We start from the raw sequence: 20,694 nt of genomic DNA on the forward strand, positions 1-20,694 counted from the left end.
AGCCTCTATTTTATCATGTGACAATAGGATTTTATGGTAACTAGTTAAGGTGCATAACAAGGACCTAGCTTACCGTATGGCCCGTCATAATAGTGTGCACCGGGGCCTGCTGTAACTACCTTGCGCCTCTGATTAAACATGACTGATTTAAAGATGTTTCTTTGACTGCGGTGAATGAATGAGTCACAAAAATACTTCAGGTATGCTGTCATTCATTATTAGTGAGAACAATATGCCTCAGCCTTGCTTGTCTCTCTCTCTGGTTGCATCCCCCCCCCCCCCCCCCCACACACACACACACACACACACACACACTGAGGCCGCGCTGAAATCCACTCTACACAAAAAGACCCCTCAGAAAAGAAACTTGGATCTCAGGCGTAAGTTAGATGAGGTTTATATCTCAAAAGGACAATGTGGCAAGGCCAACATTAAACCATGTTAAGATCTTCTAAGAGAAGCAGTTGATTGATTCCATAGAACCTTGTTCATCAAGGCCACCAGGTTTGAACCAAAGATATTTGAAATGTGAGGAAGAAAGAGGTAGTTACGGCAACAAAAAGCTGCTGAAGCGGCCTTTGTAAGTATCTGAAAGGACCTATCTACAGCTTGCTAGGCTCTCCCGTTGAGCAGACGAAAGACTACCATGTAAATAAAAGCCAAGGGTGAGCCCACAACTTTGCCTGTGTGAATATAAATGCCCACAATAACATTACAGATGCATACACAAATAAAGCCAGCCATTCATTTCCTTGTAATACGCAGCAGGCGCCTGCTCTTTATTCAGTGCACCGAAAGTATATGAATTTCTTGTGCAGTTTAATTCAAAGTACAAAACATGAATTCATGTCCTATCAACAATTTAGTTCATCGTGTTCAATGTTCGCACTGATTTTGTGAGACCAATGATTGTCCAATATCATTTTCTCACTCTGTAATATCCAGTTTCAAGACTGGCTGGGCTGTGTACACATTTAAGCGCTGCCAATTTTGTGATTTTCCTACACTCTCCATGAAAGGTTGTTTTCTGTGGCTCTTCCAGTGTGTGTTGCTAGACAGCTGCACACATGCTGAGATAAGGTCAGATATGGCCTTCCCCGTGGGTGTTGGTGGTGGCGGTGGAGGGTATCGGCCAGCCTGAGGAGTGGACTAGGTGGCCGAGATAGCCTCCTCCTGCAGGCGAGTAGGTCTGGAGTGCTGCTGCTGCTCTCTCCCCCCCAGCAGCCATGTCCTGTTGGAGTGAGCCCCTTCACCAAAGCTTTGTCTGAGAAGAGAGTAGCCGAAAGGGCCCTCTGACACACTGGACAAGACCCTTCAATATACAAGCGCCACCTCCACAGCCTCGTAACCAACCTCAACTACACACACACAAACACACAAACACACATGTGCACACATTCTGCATACACTCATGTGTGGCACCACACGAGTGCTGATGTTGTTTTATCTCCTGTTTTTTGTGTGATTTTAGAGTTTGAACAGAGTGCTAAGCTCAAACACAAACACTGGGAGCCGGAGGCGAGAGCAGAGCGCCATCTGCCCCGTTCACGGCCTATCACGGCTTTCACTGTCCATTTCCAACAAGAAAACCTCTGCATTCATTGGAAACCAGGGGAGAGAAAAGAAGCAAGATAGACTTGTGCACTGCCTGAGTAAGTTTTAAATAGTTCTTTATCTACAGTGGTTTTGGACTGTGTCTCCGGGAGAAATAGAGATGTAATCATTAATGAACAACCTTGAAAATGGCTGTAAACAGATGGCCTATTGACAAGAGGTAGGCTTTCACCTTCCATACTTTCCCCTCATATTTTTAGTTTTCTAATTTACAATGAAAAAAGAAGTTTCCCCCATTGCCGTGCCCCTGACTGCATCTGTTCCTGAAAAAAAAAAGATTGCAAATCTCCTAGTCAATACCAGCACACAATTGTCTTTTGCCTTATCATAAATAATAACCCACCTTTGCTTGTCTCAGGAGACATTTCCTAAGTCTCCACAGATAACTCACACCATGTGTCACTAGGCGTGACAAAGCACCACAGTGTGACATATCTAGACCAACACAGAGGACTTGGAGATGGTGAGGGAAGAAAGAGGGATGAAGACGAGAGCAGTGGGGGAAGGAGTGTTAAAGAGGAATGTAGTATAATGTATAGTCGTTTTGTCCAGGTAACTGTTGGCTCAAATGGGGCTGTGACACATTTGAAATTGGCCCTGGCCTGCCTACAAAGACGGACAGAGGCGCTGCAAGCACTAGCCAATCCATACTCTCCAGACACCTGCTCGGCTTGGAGAATCCTCAGATATTGACCTTCAATTCAGCTGGCATTCAGAGTTGATGAAAAGAGATAAGCACTCTAATCTGTCCGTCGTCTTCGCGCTCCCATTTATTGACTAACTGACACAGACTTATTTTAGCTCTGGCTGTATGCTGTCGCCACACGCCAATGTGCTACATAAACTTAATAGATGTTTATTTGAAAGCAGCTAATATGAAAATTGCCGCTAAAGACACATGAATCAATTTTCAAAAGCAAACATAATTGGATATTCCGGGACACTTATTAAATGTGAATTGGCCCGGGTCTTCTTGTCTGTCAGAGATGTCTGCTTCTCTCCCCCCTCTTTGCTATGTTTCCTTGTGTGACATGTTATTATGCTCTGTTTCCCTCTGTCAGTCGTAGCCATTTAACAGATTGCCTGCGTTGGAGGAACTGCTTTAAAATCTCAGTGGAGGGACTTGTGTGTAAAAATGAATGCGCGTATATATATCTAACCACATGCTTTTAGGTACATGTGTAAATACATTCATACGTTATACTCGGGTAGGTCCTTTTCTTACTCCTCCCACCATGGTCCTACATTTTCACATGACAGTTGTAGGCTGGACATTAGAGGCACTTGACAATGAGTAGGGGAGTAGGAGGAAGTGCTTGCTGAGAGCCTCTGTAGAGGATAGTGATGCCCACATACTGTCTGTGTCACAAACCTGCCATGAGGGCGGCCATGTGGACGAACGCACACACGTACAATCAAACAAGTCCGAACGCACAGATTATTGAAAAGATTCACACACCCAACCACGCATGGTCACGCACCCCGTATCAGAGAGCCATCCGGTCATTTTCATATTCATATTTACATGTATATGAGAGCCGGCGCATCCCAGGAATACAGATCTATTTAAATTCAGACAGAATCCCTAAATACCCACCTCCGGAGAGCCAGGAGAGGGGGAGAGACAGAGAAAGAGGCCGGTATATTTATTTGAGTGACATTGTCTAAATTGAAGTTTGACACTCTTCACCACTCTAACCTTTATGCAAATGTGAAAACATCTATATGTGATGGACAGAATTCAATTAACTGAGATGACAGAAAATAATCTAGTGAACTGAATACATCATGCAGTTGAAAGTAACATAATCATCCTGGTAGGGAAGGGTTGGGAAGGGGGGTGGGTGGGGGGTGGGGGGGTCAGTGGGAGAGAGACGGAGGGAGAAAGAGAAGGAGAGAGAGAGAAGAGGGGGGTGGAGGAATGGGAGGGAGGGCACAAAGGAAGTAGAAGATAGAGCCCATTTCTCCGCCGTCTTATCGAATGGCACAAGCTCTATTTCTCCAAAGCGGAGTCTTCAGTCCACTAAACTCTTGATCTCAAATGAGAGACCCTGGAACACTGTTGCTAAGCAATTAGGGGGGCTTATTGAGCAGCTGATTCCCACCGCTCAGTGTCCATCATTACAATTTTTCCTCAACCTCATAGACTTCCATACTGATGAACAGCAGCCAGCGCCCAGTGACCACGCACAAGGAAATGGGCTCCTACGGCAAGGCTGCAAATTACACCGCCGCACACCGCCACCCTTATTTCACCCAATATAGTAAGACTCCCCCCAAACAACTGTTGCTGCTCGGACCTTGAGGGTGTGTGTGTGTGTGTGAAAGAGAAACGACAGTAAAAATTCTGGTGCAAAAAAAAAAATCCTCCACAACTCCTGGTTATTTTCTGCTCTCTTAAATTTCACTGTATAAACACTTATGGTCACACATCTGAAACGATTAAAATCACCTTATGTCAACGCAAAAATAAGCATAGGTAGTTTACACACACCATCCATATTATCTAACAATCAGCCTCCATGATCGGAATAAGTACAAAGCCTGAGCAGTGGGGTAGGAGGAACCAAAGGAGCAGCTAAACCTGCCTCACACAATCTGTGCACACATTAGTGAGCCGTTGGCCAGATGGGGGCACCCTTAACCAAGATATGAGAAACCATGCTACACTAGTGGAGCAGCTTGCCACGATGATACAAGGAGGAGTAGATAGGACTGGGAATGTTTGTTGCCATGCTCAGAACTATTCAAAAGTTGAAATGCTGTACTTAACAGTACAAACACTGCTACCAAATACGCTTGTTTAAATTAACAGCATACTCTGCTGCATGTGGGTTCGAAATGCTGTGAGATCAACCTAGAATGAAATTTTCTTGAAAAGTATCATACAAGAGAGCCCATATTTACTCAAACACATTTGCCAGTGTGCCTTCTGGCCACTGAGTGTGACAGTGTATGACCCGAGGCTGCTGGAGGAGTGTGTTGTGTGCTGAGTGCTAACACTAGGTGGCTCTGTGCTCCATTAGTGGCCCTGAGGAGCCACTCAGTCTTACTGAATTGGTCCTGTGTTTACAAACTGAAGATTTTACAAAAGCTACTGTCCTCATCTCACTTTGAATCTGAAATTAAATGAAAAAAATCACACCATAGAATTAAAAAACAATCCATCTTAAATCAGTATTGTAGATCATTGTCAATCACATCGTGTAGAAAGTATGGTCTGTTAAAATGCAATGTAGCAAAGAAAAACAATGGTATCGATCAATGAAATCTACCTCAACCCCTCTCAATCCACATATCTTAGCTAAATTGTATTAAAATGCTGATTTAATCCCCGTCATTTACATGTGGTGAGAAAACAGTGCTGCAGAACTGAAACCACAGTCGTAATGGATGGTTAAGTGACTCCTCACCAGATCTCTTACATATAATATAAGTTCCATTAGCCCCGAAATGGCTACTGTATGGCATTTAATTAAATATAGCCTTTCAAAGAAAACCCACGGCAAGCAATTTAGAGTGTGGTTACATTTGAAGCTTGTGTGAGGTTACTAGTGCTTTTAACTGCTGCACCCACTGCATAAACTGTTAATTAACATATTTAGAATGAAGTAGATTTGCCATGCACTAATCATTCTCTAATTCACTAAGAACTGCAGCCTTTCAAACGCCGGACAGTAATCAACATGCCAGGCCTAAACATTACATAATCTGTAATTATGTTTCACTGAAAGAAAGGGACGAAATATATAAATAACTATACATAAATTAACAAAAGCCTATTGATGTGATTGGTTAATGGATGCCTTTAAATGCCGTGAAGGCTAGGTCTATTTGCCATGTATACACTGAAATATACTTTGTGACCCACAACAGACACATTCACAGGAGCGATGGAGAGGGGGAGTCAGAAGAGAGGGTGTGTTCTCAAGTGCTCTTAGTAATTTTCACCGATTTCAAATGCAATTTCTTGCTCTTTGGAATTATTTCTTAACAGCATGCAAATTCGTATATACGAGCAATGCTCGTATAAAAAATATCTGCATCCCTGTCACTGTTATGGAAATGAGTCCACCCCACCCTGTATGGTGCAAGGGGTGGGCCTGTCCCAGAGGCCCCAGTGCACCATGGGTAATGTTTTGACTCCTCAGGTATAATGAGGGAGCTGTGGCTCGGCTGCTGAGAGGGAGAGTGGCAGCACTCCAGCCTTGACCCCCCTCCTAATCCTGGGAAACCCATCCTGGACTGACTCCCACCTCACTCACAGCTTTAGGGTGGAGGAGAGAAATGGACCAACTGCTGCTGCTCACTCTCAGCGAGGACCAGGAGACTCAATGTACCTGTCCCCATCAACAGGTTAAACATTGGACTCTTACACTACACTCCTTCTGCTGTCACTCTATTGGCTCTTAAGGCTCTTACAGGATCACCTGTATCTACATACAGGGCTGACTACTGAGATATGAGTGCCAGAGAATAAGTGGAGCTTTGCAAATGCATTTCATTTTATGGCAAAAATTACACCAGGCATTCTTGTGTCATTACTTACATTAAATGTCTGTCATCATTTATCCGAGCCCAGAATATACAGCTGCACAAAAATGCAACGGTGGAAAAAAATGAACAAAACCTTTTCCAATTTTCTTAGCTAATTTTCTCTCTAAAGTCAAAGGGAAAATTAACCATGCAAATTAGGACTCCTGAATCAAAAAATGTGAGTGTGAATGACAGGAAGTTAATCGCTGGATGTCTTGACCTGGGCAGACACAGGGTAACGCATTGAGCAGACCTGCTGGGTTTCAACAGTTTTGTATTATTAATTACTTGTGCAAAGGTAGTTACTTTTTATCCTTAGCTTGGTTGCATTGCACTCAGGTACTGTGAGGATCAAACACGCACATATTCTGATTGAAAGAGGATCAATACAGAGGCAAATCGCCGGAGGGGGGGGTTCCAATTTTTTTATTTTTTTTATTTATTTATTTATTTTTTGTTAACACTGCATTACTTCCATCCCAGAGGCCTGTGGTTCAGTCACACACACATCAGGAGAAGATCACACAGCAGGCAGGCAGGCCTCTGCTGTACTGGCTGTTGTCAGGTGACTCTCTCTATGGCTTCAACGGCGGCAGATCTCAGCGGGGGACGTTGCTGATTGCTGACCACGCACACAACAATGTCGCCTGTGAACCCACCGCTTTATGGCTGCCCCGGCTTTGATGCAACATCTAATTGGCCAAGATGAACTGTTGCTGTGGTAGCTTGGGGCCCAGCTCCACTGTACGCCAGTCCACACAGTCACTGTCTGCATTTAATTAGGTCCCCTCTGCCTCTTGTGTGTGTGTGTGTGTACTGTGTGTGTGTGTGCACACACAGGCAGTATATCAATATGTACATCTGCTTCTATCTTTACAACCACTTCTGTGTATTTGCATATATTTGTCTGTACAAGTTCAGAATTAGAAATTACAATTTGTTTTTTGTTGTAATGGGGGATAATCAGAAATGAAATGATTTCACATCAAGACTGGAAGGAGGGGCAGTAACACTTCTGGTTTACCTGTGACATGATGAGGTGCATGGCAGAATTAAGATGGAGAGGTTTGGGGCTTTATTGCCCAGTGGTTTGTTGTCTCAGTTCTTAACGTAGCTCGAGGTAGTAGTGATTGGCTTGGGTGGTGACAGGGTGCGGTCGAGGAAAAGAAAGAGTGAAGGGTGTCGTAGTGGTTTGTTTTCGCAGGCCCTTCACTTCTCAGCGTTTGGCGACGGGTCTGGAGCCTGTTGTCGCTGCAGAGGGGCTGCGCGTGAGTGGCGCTTTGTTTAACTTCCTCTCAGTGCTGGAGAAACCAGCAGGGCCTGGTAATGAGTCTGCAAACAGGACTTGCGAGGAAGAGAACAGCGTTTCTCATTACTAATTGCAGTGAGTGATGGCAATGTGTTGCTTTTAGCAAGAGGCTCGGTATGAAAGGATACAGCGTTAATCAAAATCAGTCTTTGTCATGAAAGATTTCCGTACTTCATGAGAAATGCCAAATACACAAATCGTATAAAAGAACAGCAGAGCTTAGCTAATACATAAATCACTCATACCTAACAGCTACATGAAAGTTGTGTTGGCAGTTACATGCCAACACACACTTTCATGTTAGAAATGAAGGGCAATTTTAGAAGCTGTGCTGCTTTGTTTATTTGCATAAAATTGAAGAAACACCACAAAGTATCATGTGTCTCAGCTTGTGCTGAACTCACCAGTGCACAATGACTGATTATGGCAAATTACTATCCCTGTACGAGCTGCCGAGAATCCGCTCTCTGTGCTGTATGCAGCCCTGAAGCAGGGGAAGAGAAATTGTTCCGCCCAAGTACCATAAAAACAGATTGGAAGCTCGGCACTGTGAATTAGCTGCACAGGAAGCCCCCTAAACCCCCTGTTTTATTCATGAGCATGAAGGCTATCGGAGTCTAAGAAACCCCTGTGGTCTCGCCCGCTACATCAAGGTTGCATGCCGCGTCCATGGAAGGTTGCAATTTTTTTTTTTACATGCCACATTAAAAAGCATTAGAGATTAACTGCTGCTGTCATTTTAAAGTATATAAACAAATTCTTTACCCTAATGCAGCGAGAGAGATCAACCCAGCAGCAAAAGATGTTAATGAGCCAACCATAATTCAACTCATGGAATCCTGCTTGAAAAGTCCACAAGTTACATTATGGGGTTCAGGGCTTTGTTTGGCCAACCAGGGGAAGAGTTGGTGTAGGAGGGGAGTGGAGGAACTTTGCACAACTGTTGAGGAAATGCATTGTTGTTGGTAATCCTTTGGAAATTGAAATAGGGAGAGGCAGTGGCTCCTAAGGGAGAGCGATGCAGTGGACACACACGTGGCAGTGCTACACTAGAGCATTGCAGAGCCTGAGAAGTTGGTGGTAGCCACAGGGGGTACAGTGGATTGGAGCCAAGTGAGAGGAAGGTGAAGAGGCCACATCTGCCAAAATTGCAGAGGAGTGTACTAGAGAAAAATGAGCTTTCAAGTTACCAATGTCTCATGCACTCTGTTTATTGTTGCAGTGTACGTTGTTTACCATCACTGCTGTTCCTACAACTACTTCTTTACAGTTTAGCATCTGCCATTTTGTAAATACGTAGAAAACGCTTAGCTGTTGAAACCACTGAACCAAACATATAAACTGTGATCAATGGGAAGAGAGCTATAGGAGGCTGAGTTTCCAGTACAGTGTGTATTTGTATACATTCAGATGTTTTCTTCTAAAGTATTAAAAACAAATCTGAGTACAAACTGCCTGGCATAAAACACTGGCTTTTAATCTGTACCAATTTCCTTTAATAAGCATGAACAACTTACTTTACACATGAGAGGGGAATTAATTGGTCTATTTTCCATTATGCTAATAAACAAGCAATAATAATGAAGTTGCAACTGCAACAAGAATTACACAGTGGGAGGCTATTTATTGCTTTTCCTTGTTTAACTCCCCTTAAAAGCCATTAGATGTATCTCACAATGTCGAGGCACAGTATATGGAGAATTCAGAGCCATGTGTTCTTGTTTACTTGGTTTGTCTGGGTGCCAACATTTCCTAATTGTCCTCTCTGAATTTAGCAACTTGGTCTCTCGTCATTACGGTGGCACTGAAGTCCTAATGAGTGGAATTGTTGTCTGAAAGATGGCCCCCTTTTTTCCCTGCTGCGAAAGCACATTAGATCCAGACAGCTCATTTCCATTCCCCCTGTCATCTCTCTAGAAATGACGTGCAGTGCTTGAAACTGTTTATTTCCAAATTCAGACCTCCTCCGCGGCAGCCATCGGCTTCAATTACCAGTTTTTCCTGAGCGGAGCCATCAGGCAGCCTGACACTGAGGTCCAACCTAATTCCCACCTTCTCCAAAGTCAAGAGCATAATGTGCAGATAAAAAAGGTGGAAAATAGCCTGCCACTCATTAGCATGCAGCGCCTGCCTGTTCATTTGCTTGCTGCGAATGAAAGTTCTGACACTCAGCGCCTTGTGCAATAGGAGAATAGTCCTCTTCAGACTGCCTCGTGTCCTTACTGCCACGGAAAGGTCATCGGCAGAGGTGTGCGCTCACCAACCTGGCTCTCTGCTCTTCACTGGCCCACCTGGGAGAGGGGTTAGCCGGGGGTATTGATTCAGGGGAACCTCATTACCTGCTGAATCAACATATTATTGCCATGTTTCACCCAGCCGAATTGTTTACAAGTGTCTTTAGTGCGGGCAAAAGCCTGCTCTGGTGGGCCACGACCGCATTCATTAGTCCCTGACCCCGGTGATTATGTGTTATCTGATACGCTGCTATCTGGCTTGGCCGCATGAGCAGGGCCACTGGCCTGCATCGGCCTGGGCCCATTACAAGCCCTCTCTTTTTCTCTCTCCATTTTTCTCTCCCTCTCCCCCTTGATCCCTCTTTCCCTCTGTCTGTGCTCCCTATGAATGTATCCATTAGCCTGCCGATGTGTAAATTGTTTTCACCTGCACTGCGGGCAGATGGGGAGCAGTGTCTCTGTCGTGATTTCCTATGCATGAGCTTTCTAATCAGTCAGAGAGAAACACGATTCCCTTGCTCCTTGCTAGAGAAAGGTGAGCCTGCGCGAGCATGCACACATACATTACATACATACACACACGCGCACATGTTCTCGCACTGACAATCGGCAATCAATATGCACGCTGTGTTGTGGGGATATTGGTGCAGTGGTAGCGGTGACAGGGTTCATTATGAACTCGCCTTATGACACTGTGATGACTTAATACAGAGGAGAGGGCCTGAGCCCCGAGCTGATCCTTGCCTCTGTCATTCCCAATTTCAGTTCAGATTGAAGGATAATTTGACCTGGAAGACTAAACCTACATAAGCGCAATGATATAGCAGTGTCAACCGAGTGTGACCCACGGAAGAGACGGAAGATGATGCCCCTCACGCAAACAAATAAAGCATTCCCTAATGCCTTAATGTGGATGTGACATGTGCCCCGTGGGCCTCTCCTGGAGAAGAAGGTCAAATGGGCCATCCAGGACTGGATTGGCTCTTTGGGTGTAGGAAGAGGTGCTCACATAATGAGCTGTCTATTCCTGGCTGCTCGTCTATTATGGTAGCTCAGACAGAAAGTAACAGATCTTCTTGGTACTGCATGGAGGATGTTGTATCAAAATTGCTCATCATATCTGCCATTAGGCCTGTCACGATAATTATGTTGTCAATTTATCATACAACATATGGACATGACCTCAGTCAGTTTGCTGACCTCAACATGGCCCATTGTGTTTACATGTATGTTTGTTTACATAATAATTTCACAAACATTTAAGCCAACGTGACGCCAGAATTAACAGCAGGATTTCCTTGACCATTATAAATCTTCCCCGGGAGCCGACTGCAGCACACCAGCCAGATTATGGAGGTAATTTTTGTGTTCCTGGAGCTTCGTTAAGCTTGTCTTTTAATCGCAAGAGCTATCGCTTGGTTTATTTCGGTTGGTCAAATTTTGTATTTAGTCTCAAACTGAGTTATTTTGGGCTATTGTATATAGGTACTTAAATTTTATATATACTTTATTGTATTTATTAAAATGTGTTGTGTGTGTAGGATTTAGGGGCATCTTTTTGCAGAAATGGTACATAATATTCATTACTATGTTTTTATTAATCACCTGATAGTAAGTTGTGTTTTCCTAACATACAATGAGCCCTTAATATCTGAGACGGAGCGGGTTGTCTTCCATGGAGTCCGCCATGTTGTCTTGAAGTATCCCAGAATCCTACACAATAGACCTTTAATTACTTTTTTAAATTTGTTATCTATTTATTTACTCATGTTTTTCATTTTCCAAATAAAAATCTTTGAATATTCTTAAGAATTAAAAGTTCAATGCTCTTTGAAGGGTGTAAGTGCATTCAATGCTTTTAACCTATATTATCATTAAACCGTATAAGTGGCATAAAATGGTCTCCAAATGACAATAAAATCATTTATTACAATTATTTCTGAGACAAAATATCATCCAGAAAAAGTAGCTATCATGGCGGGCCTATCTGTGATTATTGCAGTTTTACAGTGTATGATTTTGCAATTATGCTGCAAGGTACATTTAAAACAGACCCAAAACGTCTACACTACAGGTGTAACATTACTGTAACGTATTCAAAATCTGAGACAATAGTTGAACACACAGGATACTGATGCACAGTGAGACAGGACAAAAACAACACAAGCTAGTTCAGCATCAGTAATAGGTTCACTCCAGTGCAAGTCACCGCTGTACAACAGCCGGTTCACTACTATCAAGCCTGAGCTAGTAAACACGGAGGTGGTGGGGCACCGTCTTAACAAGGCCAGGGATCAGTGTAACCAACCAGGTCCACTACAGGGGCAAGCATTAAGCCCTGGCTGTCAGATGCCTGACCCAAACAGTCCAGCCCACATGAATCTCATCATCTGACAACCACACACACTGCCCTTATTCGCCGCTGTGTACCACACCGCCCCTGCTATCAGCTGTCGGTCAAACTCCAAGCTCACAGACTCTTGTCAAACTGAGAGATGATCCTCTCCTTCCTGTCTCTCTCGCCCACTGACAGGATCTGCCCGAGGATGGCAAGCATGTGAAAATGATTGGAAAAGCGGCAGAGGTCCAGAAGAAAGAATTTAAAAAAAAAAAGAAAATAGAGAATGAATCCACTCTGAAAACTACAACATCACAAGGCGTGTGTGTGCTAACAACAGGCCACTGTCATTAGACCTGGGAGTCTTTGTTCAAAACCACACTGAAGCATTGTGCTCTCAGACAGCACTCGAGACTGCCCTGATGTTTATTCAAATAACCAACAAGTGCAGCATCATGCTGAATCTGATCTCCTCATTCATCCTTAGTGGTAGCAGAGACAACATATACAAAAAGAAACGACACTACATTTAAAAAAAAAGGTGTACAAAATGTGTCTTTACGCAGCTTAGCACAGCCTCTTGGTGTTCAATTTCTTCTTAAGTCGCAAATGAAAAGGCAAGCATTGGAAACTAGTTCCCCTCCACCCCATTCTATTTTGTCAGCTTTCTTTTCCATGAAATTATAAAGGGGATTTGTTGCAGCTTTTCATCCACTTGATAGCACTTAACTAATTGCTGTCCTCTCATAGACAAAAACGCACTCACAAAACACAGACACACAAATAAACCATATGCAGGCATGCGGGCACATGTGTGCACACACACAAACATAGAAAGATTAGACTGTGATATTTTGTATCCTTTTTAAAATTTTAATCAGACCTGGTTCTGAACAGATACTACTAATATCATCATCTGGACACATTTAATCTTTTTAATATAACTTTGTGAAAATCAAACCATACCTGTGCCAACTACAAGTGCCTACTTTTTGAAACGATTATAAAAGCCCGGTCAAATCTCTTTCGCTAGTGGTATCAGCCAATTATAGAAACAAGTGACCATTGAATTAACACATGGAACTTGAAAGCTTTTGCACTCTGATGTAGAATGCTCTCTGGAAAAAATATGTCAGACCTTAATTTGCAATTTCACAGGGAGTCACCTGAGTTCTGGGCAAACAATAGGCTTTAACTCAATGGAAGCACAATGGCATTGTAAATGTTAAAATGTGTTGATAAATGTCACAGTTCTTCTTCAACATTTTTGTAAATGCTAACCAGGCAGGGCTGTGAATGAATAACAAATGTTCAGACCAAGTTCATTTTAAACTCGCCACAATAGGCAACTCCTACGCCTTTTTTCTTCATAGATGAGAATTGAGGATTTGCATTAACCCCAAACACTGCTTCAGTATCTAAGTGATAGTGAAAGGAGTGAAGGGAGAGCCATGAAAACCAGAGCTGTGGAAGAACAGCCACAAAAGACAGATAAACCCAACACCACTGAGAGGTGAGCCAACTGTTCCAAGTCTCACACAAGGGGAGGAAGAAAAGGGAGGGGGCGGAGAAGATAATTTAGCATTTGTGTAAGCTGTTTATCAAATTATTAACTGCACAGATGTTTCTGACTAGCTAGGGGCTGAACATGGGCTCTGCCAGGCAGGGGAACAAAGGTCTGAAGGATTCAATGGAGATGTGCACTGAATATCAATTTAATTTACTAGCTGTTAATTCTCATGCAAATTGTGACCTCTGTTAGGGCATATCATTGGCCATACACATTGTATGTCTTCCGAGGAGCAGCAGGCAGAAACGGTGCAGAAACACTGTATAAAACTACAGATGGGGTAAATAATATTTTCAGTGCGGCCATTCATGTAGTACAATTTGAAAAAAATGTATGCATGGCTCTTTTTTGTTTTTACTGATAAACGGCCATACCTACTGTATCATCAAAACTGTTTTTGTTTTGCACCATTTGGGCTGTATATGTTTTTCTAACCAGGAAGAACTTTACTGTAGATAATTCACTGTAGAGTTTAAAAGAATGCTGTTCAAGAAGCGTGCAGATAAGAAAACAGTGTGGAAGAGGACAAAGGATAGTTTATGAGCCCTGAAGTTTTTCTATGCATTTATCTATGCAAAGTGACTGAAATCATACTCACCAATATGTATTTACTGTAATTGGAGTGTCTTTAATTTTGATGCAATCTCACTCATGGTGCAAGTACATCTTGATGAGGTTTCTGCCTGATACACAAAGTACAGGAGAGCATCATGAGTTAACTGAATGTGAATGTTGTCTCATAATCAGCTGAAAATAATCACGAATGCACGGTATGACATCCGCCAAAGGTTGATCACTGCCATCAACCTCAGCTGAGCCCAGCTAGGATGCAACACTGCAAGTCCAATTTTCTTCATCACCTCCAAAGTACCGCCTTTCAGCTCTCCACAGCACAAACAAAAAGCCTGGCAACAATATCAATTATACATGCAGGAGGCAAACAAGGGGATTTATTTCACAACAAATAGCCTCATAGAGAGATGCTGAATAGGGCAGATTAGCATTAGAAAAGGACAACAAAACTCCCCAGTTCAACAGCTAAAGAGCAATTTGATGGGACTGGAATTGGGGAAATTGCTTGATTAGGGTGTGCATTTGGATGGGGCTGTCAATTTCAGAATCCCAGCAAGGATGTGTTGTGTTGTCGCTCTGACAAAATGACATGCTGCTGCAGTCAAAACATGACATTATGGGAACTGTCAGTGGTGAACTTTGAAAATGTAAGATAGGATCAGGGGATGATACAGCATCCATCTGGGTAAATGAGACATCAATCTGTATCTGATAGAGGGGGGGAGCTTATCAAATAAAGACAAAGAAGACATTTTAAAAAGCTGGTATTTAGCCCAGTCAGGTTCAGACATTTTTTTGTCAGCAAACGGTGGGCTTTTCTGAACAATGAGGTCCTATTTAATCATGGAAGCATAATTTATACCTCATTTTAACTTACCCTGGAAAGCAAGAAATGACATTTAAACACCGTTTAAAGTAGCCTATATCTAATTTTACACTTTCTAAGGGGTATTTTTCCGTAAATATTAAGAGTTTACTGGTGAAAAAGACACCACAGTTTCTCTTACCCGACTTGTAATAGGAATTCACTGTCAACAGGACCACTCTTTCGTCGTAGACAGCATAATTTTACCATGTACCACTAGTATTAAAACAGCAATACTGAAGGGGGGCTCGCGCCCGTACCCGCACCACGTGCTCCCTGTGTTTATCAGCAGGGCTTTCTGGGAAGCGGTGCTCATGGTAACCAATGTAAACACCGACCGTCCTCCTCTTCCTCCTTTCGGCTCTGCAGTGACGCCAAAGCGAACAAAAATGGCCAGCGGCGCTAGCAGCGAGGAGCAGTATTATGAAAAGATAAAGTCGCTTCAGCAGAGCATGAATAAAAGGTGAGGTTTACTTGTTTTTGTTGGCGGGGCGCGGCCTGGTTGAGACCGCGGACTCGAGATGTGATCCCCGCCGCCCGCTGTTCTCCTCCTGCGGCTTGCCGTAGTGAGTTAACAGGCTAGCTACTTAGCTAACCAGCAGAGTCAAAGCAGACGGAGATGCCGTGTACTTAGTCAGTTAGCATAATTAGCCTGTTAGCTCCGACGCTACCTTTAGTTAACAGCAGTAATAATGGGGCTGGTGTTGCATGTAAATGAATGGAAGGCTAACCTGACATAACTGTGAAATGTTAGCGTCCGCGTAATAGTTACCAAGACGCTAATGCTATTGTTTTTATGTATGTATGTGTGTACGTTAGTTATCTCGTGTATCGACATTAACATACGCACGTAGCTAATTCGCATATCAACATTAGCACACGCTTTACTGTTTGTTAATGAGTGAATGGGTGAGTACATGCTAATAATTAGCCTTGCATATTACGGAGATGCTGCTGTGGTCTGTGTGGGTGACAGCTCCTCTTACTTTGTATGCAGTGAGAAACGGAGACAGGAGCTGGAGAGGGAACTGTTTGCTTACTCCAGATCTGATAGTAGAATGTAAGTTATACACATTACTGTATATATATATATATATATATATATATATATATATAAAAAAGAGATAACCTTACCTTGTTCATATATATTGACTTTCAAATTTACCTTGGACGTTGATATATGAGACATGTAATTAGAGAGCCCTTACTATATAACTACTAATATTTTAAATAAATTACTATTGCAAATTCACTATAACATTTAAAGAATACACACTGTATAGCTGCATAATCATGGTAGTATTTTTCTTTGGTTGAATGGAAAAAGACCCTGGCATTTGTGTTGATCTGATATAAAACAAATACAACCATAGCACTCAAGTGTGTTACAAGCACATTGCACCTTTGGATGTGGGCTGAACAGCCTGTTTTCATCCTAAGTTGATTCTCATGAATATTAACATGCCAGGTCAAAACAGCAAAGCTCAGGTAGATAGGAGAGTTGAGAATGAGATTTAAATTTAAAACATATTGTGCTTAACCTTTTCTTGTGAAAAGTCTAGCTCTTATTTTTTGACAATGCTCCAAGATAATATTTCTTTGGAATAATAGTTCTCCACTGCCTTCAGCTCACAGATAAAGTGTTCCAAACTGCGCAGTTATCTCAAGGAAATCTGTGACAGGGAAGCACAAGCGAAAATGAGAAACCTTGAGCTTCTGAGAGATGTGGAGTGCATAGAAATTAGCATGAAGGAATATAGTCCTGACCATGGCCCCCTGCAACAACAAAAGGTATAACACACACATACACACAATTTCGTTTGTTTGGTGGAGTAGTTTTTCTAATTATGGGGCATTATTAAGAGGAATCTGAACACCCTGCCCACTGATGTTTATCCAGGTTTAGACAAGTAAGCTTTTTTTCTAAAATGATTAATTAAATATAATAATAATTTATTCATTTTTTATACTGCGTTTTTAGAAGAACACTTGTTCTAACAGGTTACCAAATGTACACTGACTTGAGAACAAAAAACAATAAAATCACTGACCTACAATATGTACTGTAATTTCTCAACGGCTGTATGTTTATTATTAATAAAGCATGTTCATACACGTTTGCCTTAATGCCATGCTGTAATTTCAACACAGAGCAGAAATATTTGCCTGCAATTGCTTGATGTGACAATAGTAAACACTCAAACTGTGCAATTTATCATGACAAGCAAATGAACGAGGGAGAAAACAATGAGCCAGTCAGATTATCACTTAAAACTCAACGACAGTGCTTGACAGCTTAATATCAAATTAACAAAATTGGCTAATTATGACTCGCTGAGTTAATTGCCCAATATAGAGACTCTGAAGTGCACCAGAGGTTTAGTCATTCTCTCCCCTCAAGCAGTTGGTTTATTTCCTCTTGATGCTTTATGAGTCCTGCATGTTTGTTGTTATTTTGGTTGTCCTGTTGCTCTTTGTTTCTATTGAATCAATTTACCTTTCTGGTTTAACTCTGATATTTTTGGTACAATGAAAAACATTAATTCTCAGATGGACAGTATGTTGAGTGAAGTTACATGTACACATGCTGTAGTGCATGCATTTATGACAGTTGTAGCGTAATCTTTGTTAGTGTTGGTTCTGCAAAACATTTAAATACAAGAGTGGATAAATGTGAAATTATGAAAGCTGTCTTTTAAAATGTCTGCCATTCTTTTGATGAGAAGATGTTGGCATGTTTCAGCTAATCCAATTGCCCTTAAAATGACCATTAGGCCTTTTTAATTGGAATTGGGATTAAAGCAGTTTGTCTGGCTGGTCAGATAAACGTTAAAGGGTGTCAGCAGCAGCTACACAGAGGACAGTCATTTGGGAAATCCTGTTGTGATTGACTGTGATTGAGTGATGCTTGGTGTTGTCACTTTTGCTTTCATACCTTCTGCTTTCACACCACATGCAGATAATATTCAACAACACTATCACAGCATTATAACAGACAATTCCTAGTGTTTGTATTCATTGTCAGTTTTCTTGTCACATGTCAGTTAAATATTAGGACTGTCATTTTTCTGCTCTTATCTTTGGGCATCGTTCTGTCTTTACATTACTCTTGCAGGCTGACTTTGTCAAAAAGATTTCCAGATTTATGGAAGCAAAGACGAATATGGAGAAAAAACTTGACACAACAAAGGTAATGCTAGTATGTGCAACATAAAATATATAAAGTATAGTAATAAGAATAGCATTGTGATTTGAAGTAATTTTGTTGTATATCATGTCACATCTTCTACTTTGTATTGTGAAACCTCATCGTATGTATGTTTTTGCACATTTTTTTCTATGGTTGAAAAATAGCACTTGTTTTTTTTATGTTGGATCCTTCTATTTTGAAATGTTTACAAGGTTTATGCAAATCTCAGTTCTATCAAGCTGTGTTTTCAGGTTTAGAATAACAAAGGAAAGTAGACATTATGCCTGGTAAATCTGTAGAGGAGTCTACATTTAAACTGTGTATCTGTAATAGCACAGGTGTCTAATCCTAGCTGGTGCATCTGTACAAGCGATGTAGTTCAAGTCCATAGCTGCTTTCTCCCTTCACTTAAAGCAGTTAAAGCTCTTTTAGATGAAATGTCTAAGACATCTCATAATAACTTGGAGCATGCTGTCTAGAGCAGTCACTTGTAACTGTGTGCAAAACCCCCGTCAGCCTGTCGATATTGTAATGAGCAAAATGGTACCGTCACTCCATTATGCATACAAGCCATTGGCTGGCAGTGTGCATGTCCCTCAGGCTGCAGCATTCATTAAGGGAAGCTTACCGGGCTGAAAGCTGGAGACAGATGATAACGGGATATGATTTTCATATTTAATACATTCCTTGGAAGAGCACACGCGTGCCGCAGATTGATAGAAGAATCAATTGCTACTTTAGTGAAACACTTTCTACTTTGCCCTGCAGCTACCGATGGAATCACTCAGCCAAGAAATTAACTTTTCCTCTTTTTTTACCTACTTTGTGGATCTGCTGGGCAGGCTGCATGGTTTACAGTGAATGTTATTAAGCAGCTAACTGTTTGGTATTTAAGACGCTTATCAGAAAAGAAACAGAAGCCATGCTTTTTGTTATTATGTTTGGAGGGAGGCTTTTTTGCTTCACTCTCTCCCCCCCTTGGTGACATTGCAGACATGAATCAAAACTTGTCTAAAGGATTTCTAATAAGATGAAAAGTTAAAACATTGATCCGGAGACATTCTTCTAAAAGATGCTGTGAAAAGAATTCTGACCTTGGCCCAAATAAGCTACACTTATTCAAATTTGTAAAGTGGATAGTTAACATACTAGAGGTTTTTTTTTTTGTTGTTTTTTTTTTTGTTAAGGCTTTTTCAACCTAAGCAAGAAATTTGTAGTGTTTGAAGAATTCTGTTTATTTAGAAATATCATTTTAAAGAGGTAATGGAAAGTTTTGTTCCCAAAGATGAATATATTTCATTGATTTCCCCCCCTCCCCATATTTGCAGGTTGAAGCTGTGTATAAACTGAACCAGGACAACTCCCTTTCTCACCCAGCTAGGGATTTTACACAACCACCAGCAGTAATTTTTATGGGCCGCCAGACCTCCAGAGGGTCTGACGCTGAAGCTGGCACCACAAGTGTACACTCACACCAAGCATTGCATCGTTCACCCAATCGCAGCATGCACTCCCGCGAACGTCTACCAAGTGGCCTTTTGAAGGACTTCAGAGTTGGCGGAGAGGATGCTGCCAGCAACCGAGCACATTTATCAGATGACATTTCAGGCTCAAACGATTCCCCTGACGGCTGTAATTTGAGTGACAAACATGAAAGAACGATGGCGGTGCTCCCATCTGTTCGTGCCTTAACAGGCGCAGCTGGCAATGTGCCTTTTGGAAGTGATGATGAACAAGAACCTTCACCTCTGGTGATCTTGACGGGGCCTGAGAAGAATCTGTCTCCCAGCAGCAGTAGACTCATGAAGGCTAAGAATTCCCCTGCAGAACACACTGACTCCCAAGAGGTGGCTCATCACTCACCCATAATGGGAGATGGAGAGAGAGGTCTCGGCCATTTTAAGCCTCAGACTACTTCTGGAGAAGAAGCTCAGGATATGCCAGGTTTGCACTACTATTCCTTTCTTCACTACCTTGTAATATTTTTGTATTGTCTTTACTGAAATCTTTAATGTGTTTACATTCAGGTAGACGTGACAGTGTCAGCACACCAAGCTCTGATGTGCAGTTGTCAGAGAGCAGTGCCAGTGACCTCTCCATTTCTCTGACACAATCTGAGCTGGATGAGGATCTACCAGAGGGTGTGGCACCTGAGATGAATGCCACCTCTAGAGAGAGTGATGATCACGATCAACACAGTCCTGAATCGTCCCTCCACTCTGACAGGTCCAAGAATACACTACAGTTAAACTGTGAGTCCTCAGCTCCAGTGGTGACCTTGGAAAGGTACAGTATGTCTGACTTCAGTACTTTGTTGTCTGGAATTTTCAAAGTGCGTCAGTGGAGAAAAATACTAACATTCTGACCGCTTTAAGGCAACACACTTCTTAAAACATTCATAATGCAGTCAGTATCCCCCCCCCCCCTAAGATTTAAGGCTAAGCAAGCTGAGAAAGGAGAATGTT

At 42.1% G+C, this 20,694-nt stretch overlaps 1 protein-coding gene across 4 annotated transcripts in view; it reads left to right on the plus strand.

Annotated features, from left to right (window-relative positions):
• Positions 1–15,345: 15,345 nt before the first annotated feature.
• Positions 15,346–20,694, plus strand: part of kiz (kizuna centrosomal protein) — a 68,413-nt gene continuing 63,064 nt past the window's right edge. For 2 of the 4 annotated variants that reach the window (XM_078174988.1, XM_033642936.2), the window contains exons 1-6: positions 15,346–15,502; positions 16,037–16,099; positions 16,668–16,830; positions 18,155–18,229; positions 19,558–20,173; positions 20,257–20,515. In XM_078174988.1, the coding sequence (XP_078031114.1) occupies positions 15,354–15,502; positions 16,037–16,099; positions 16,668–16,830; positions 18,155–18,229; positions 19,558–20,173; positions 20,257–20,515 (1,325 nt within the window). In that variant the 5' untranslated portion in view covers positions 15,346–15,353. Of the gene's footprint in view, positions 15,503–15,651; positions 15,949–16,036; positions 16,100–16,667; positions 16,831–18,154; positions 18,230–19,557; positions 20,174–20,256; positions 20,516–20,694 lie in introns of those variants that run through there. The other 2 variants (XM_033642938.2, XM_033642939.2) reach the window with 2 other exon arrangements.

Source organism: Epinephelus lanceolatus, chromosome 15 (assembly GCF_041903045.1).
Source record: "Epinephelus lanceolatus isolate andai-2023 chromosome 15, ASM4190304v1, whole genome shotgun sequence".
Classification (NCBI taxonomy): domain Eukaryota; kingdom Metazoa; phylum Chordata; class Actinopteri; order Perciformes; family Serranidae; genus Epinephelus; species Epinephelus lanceolatus.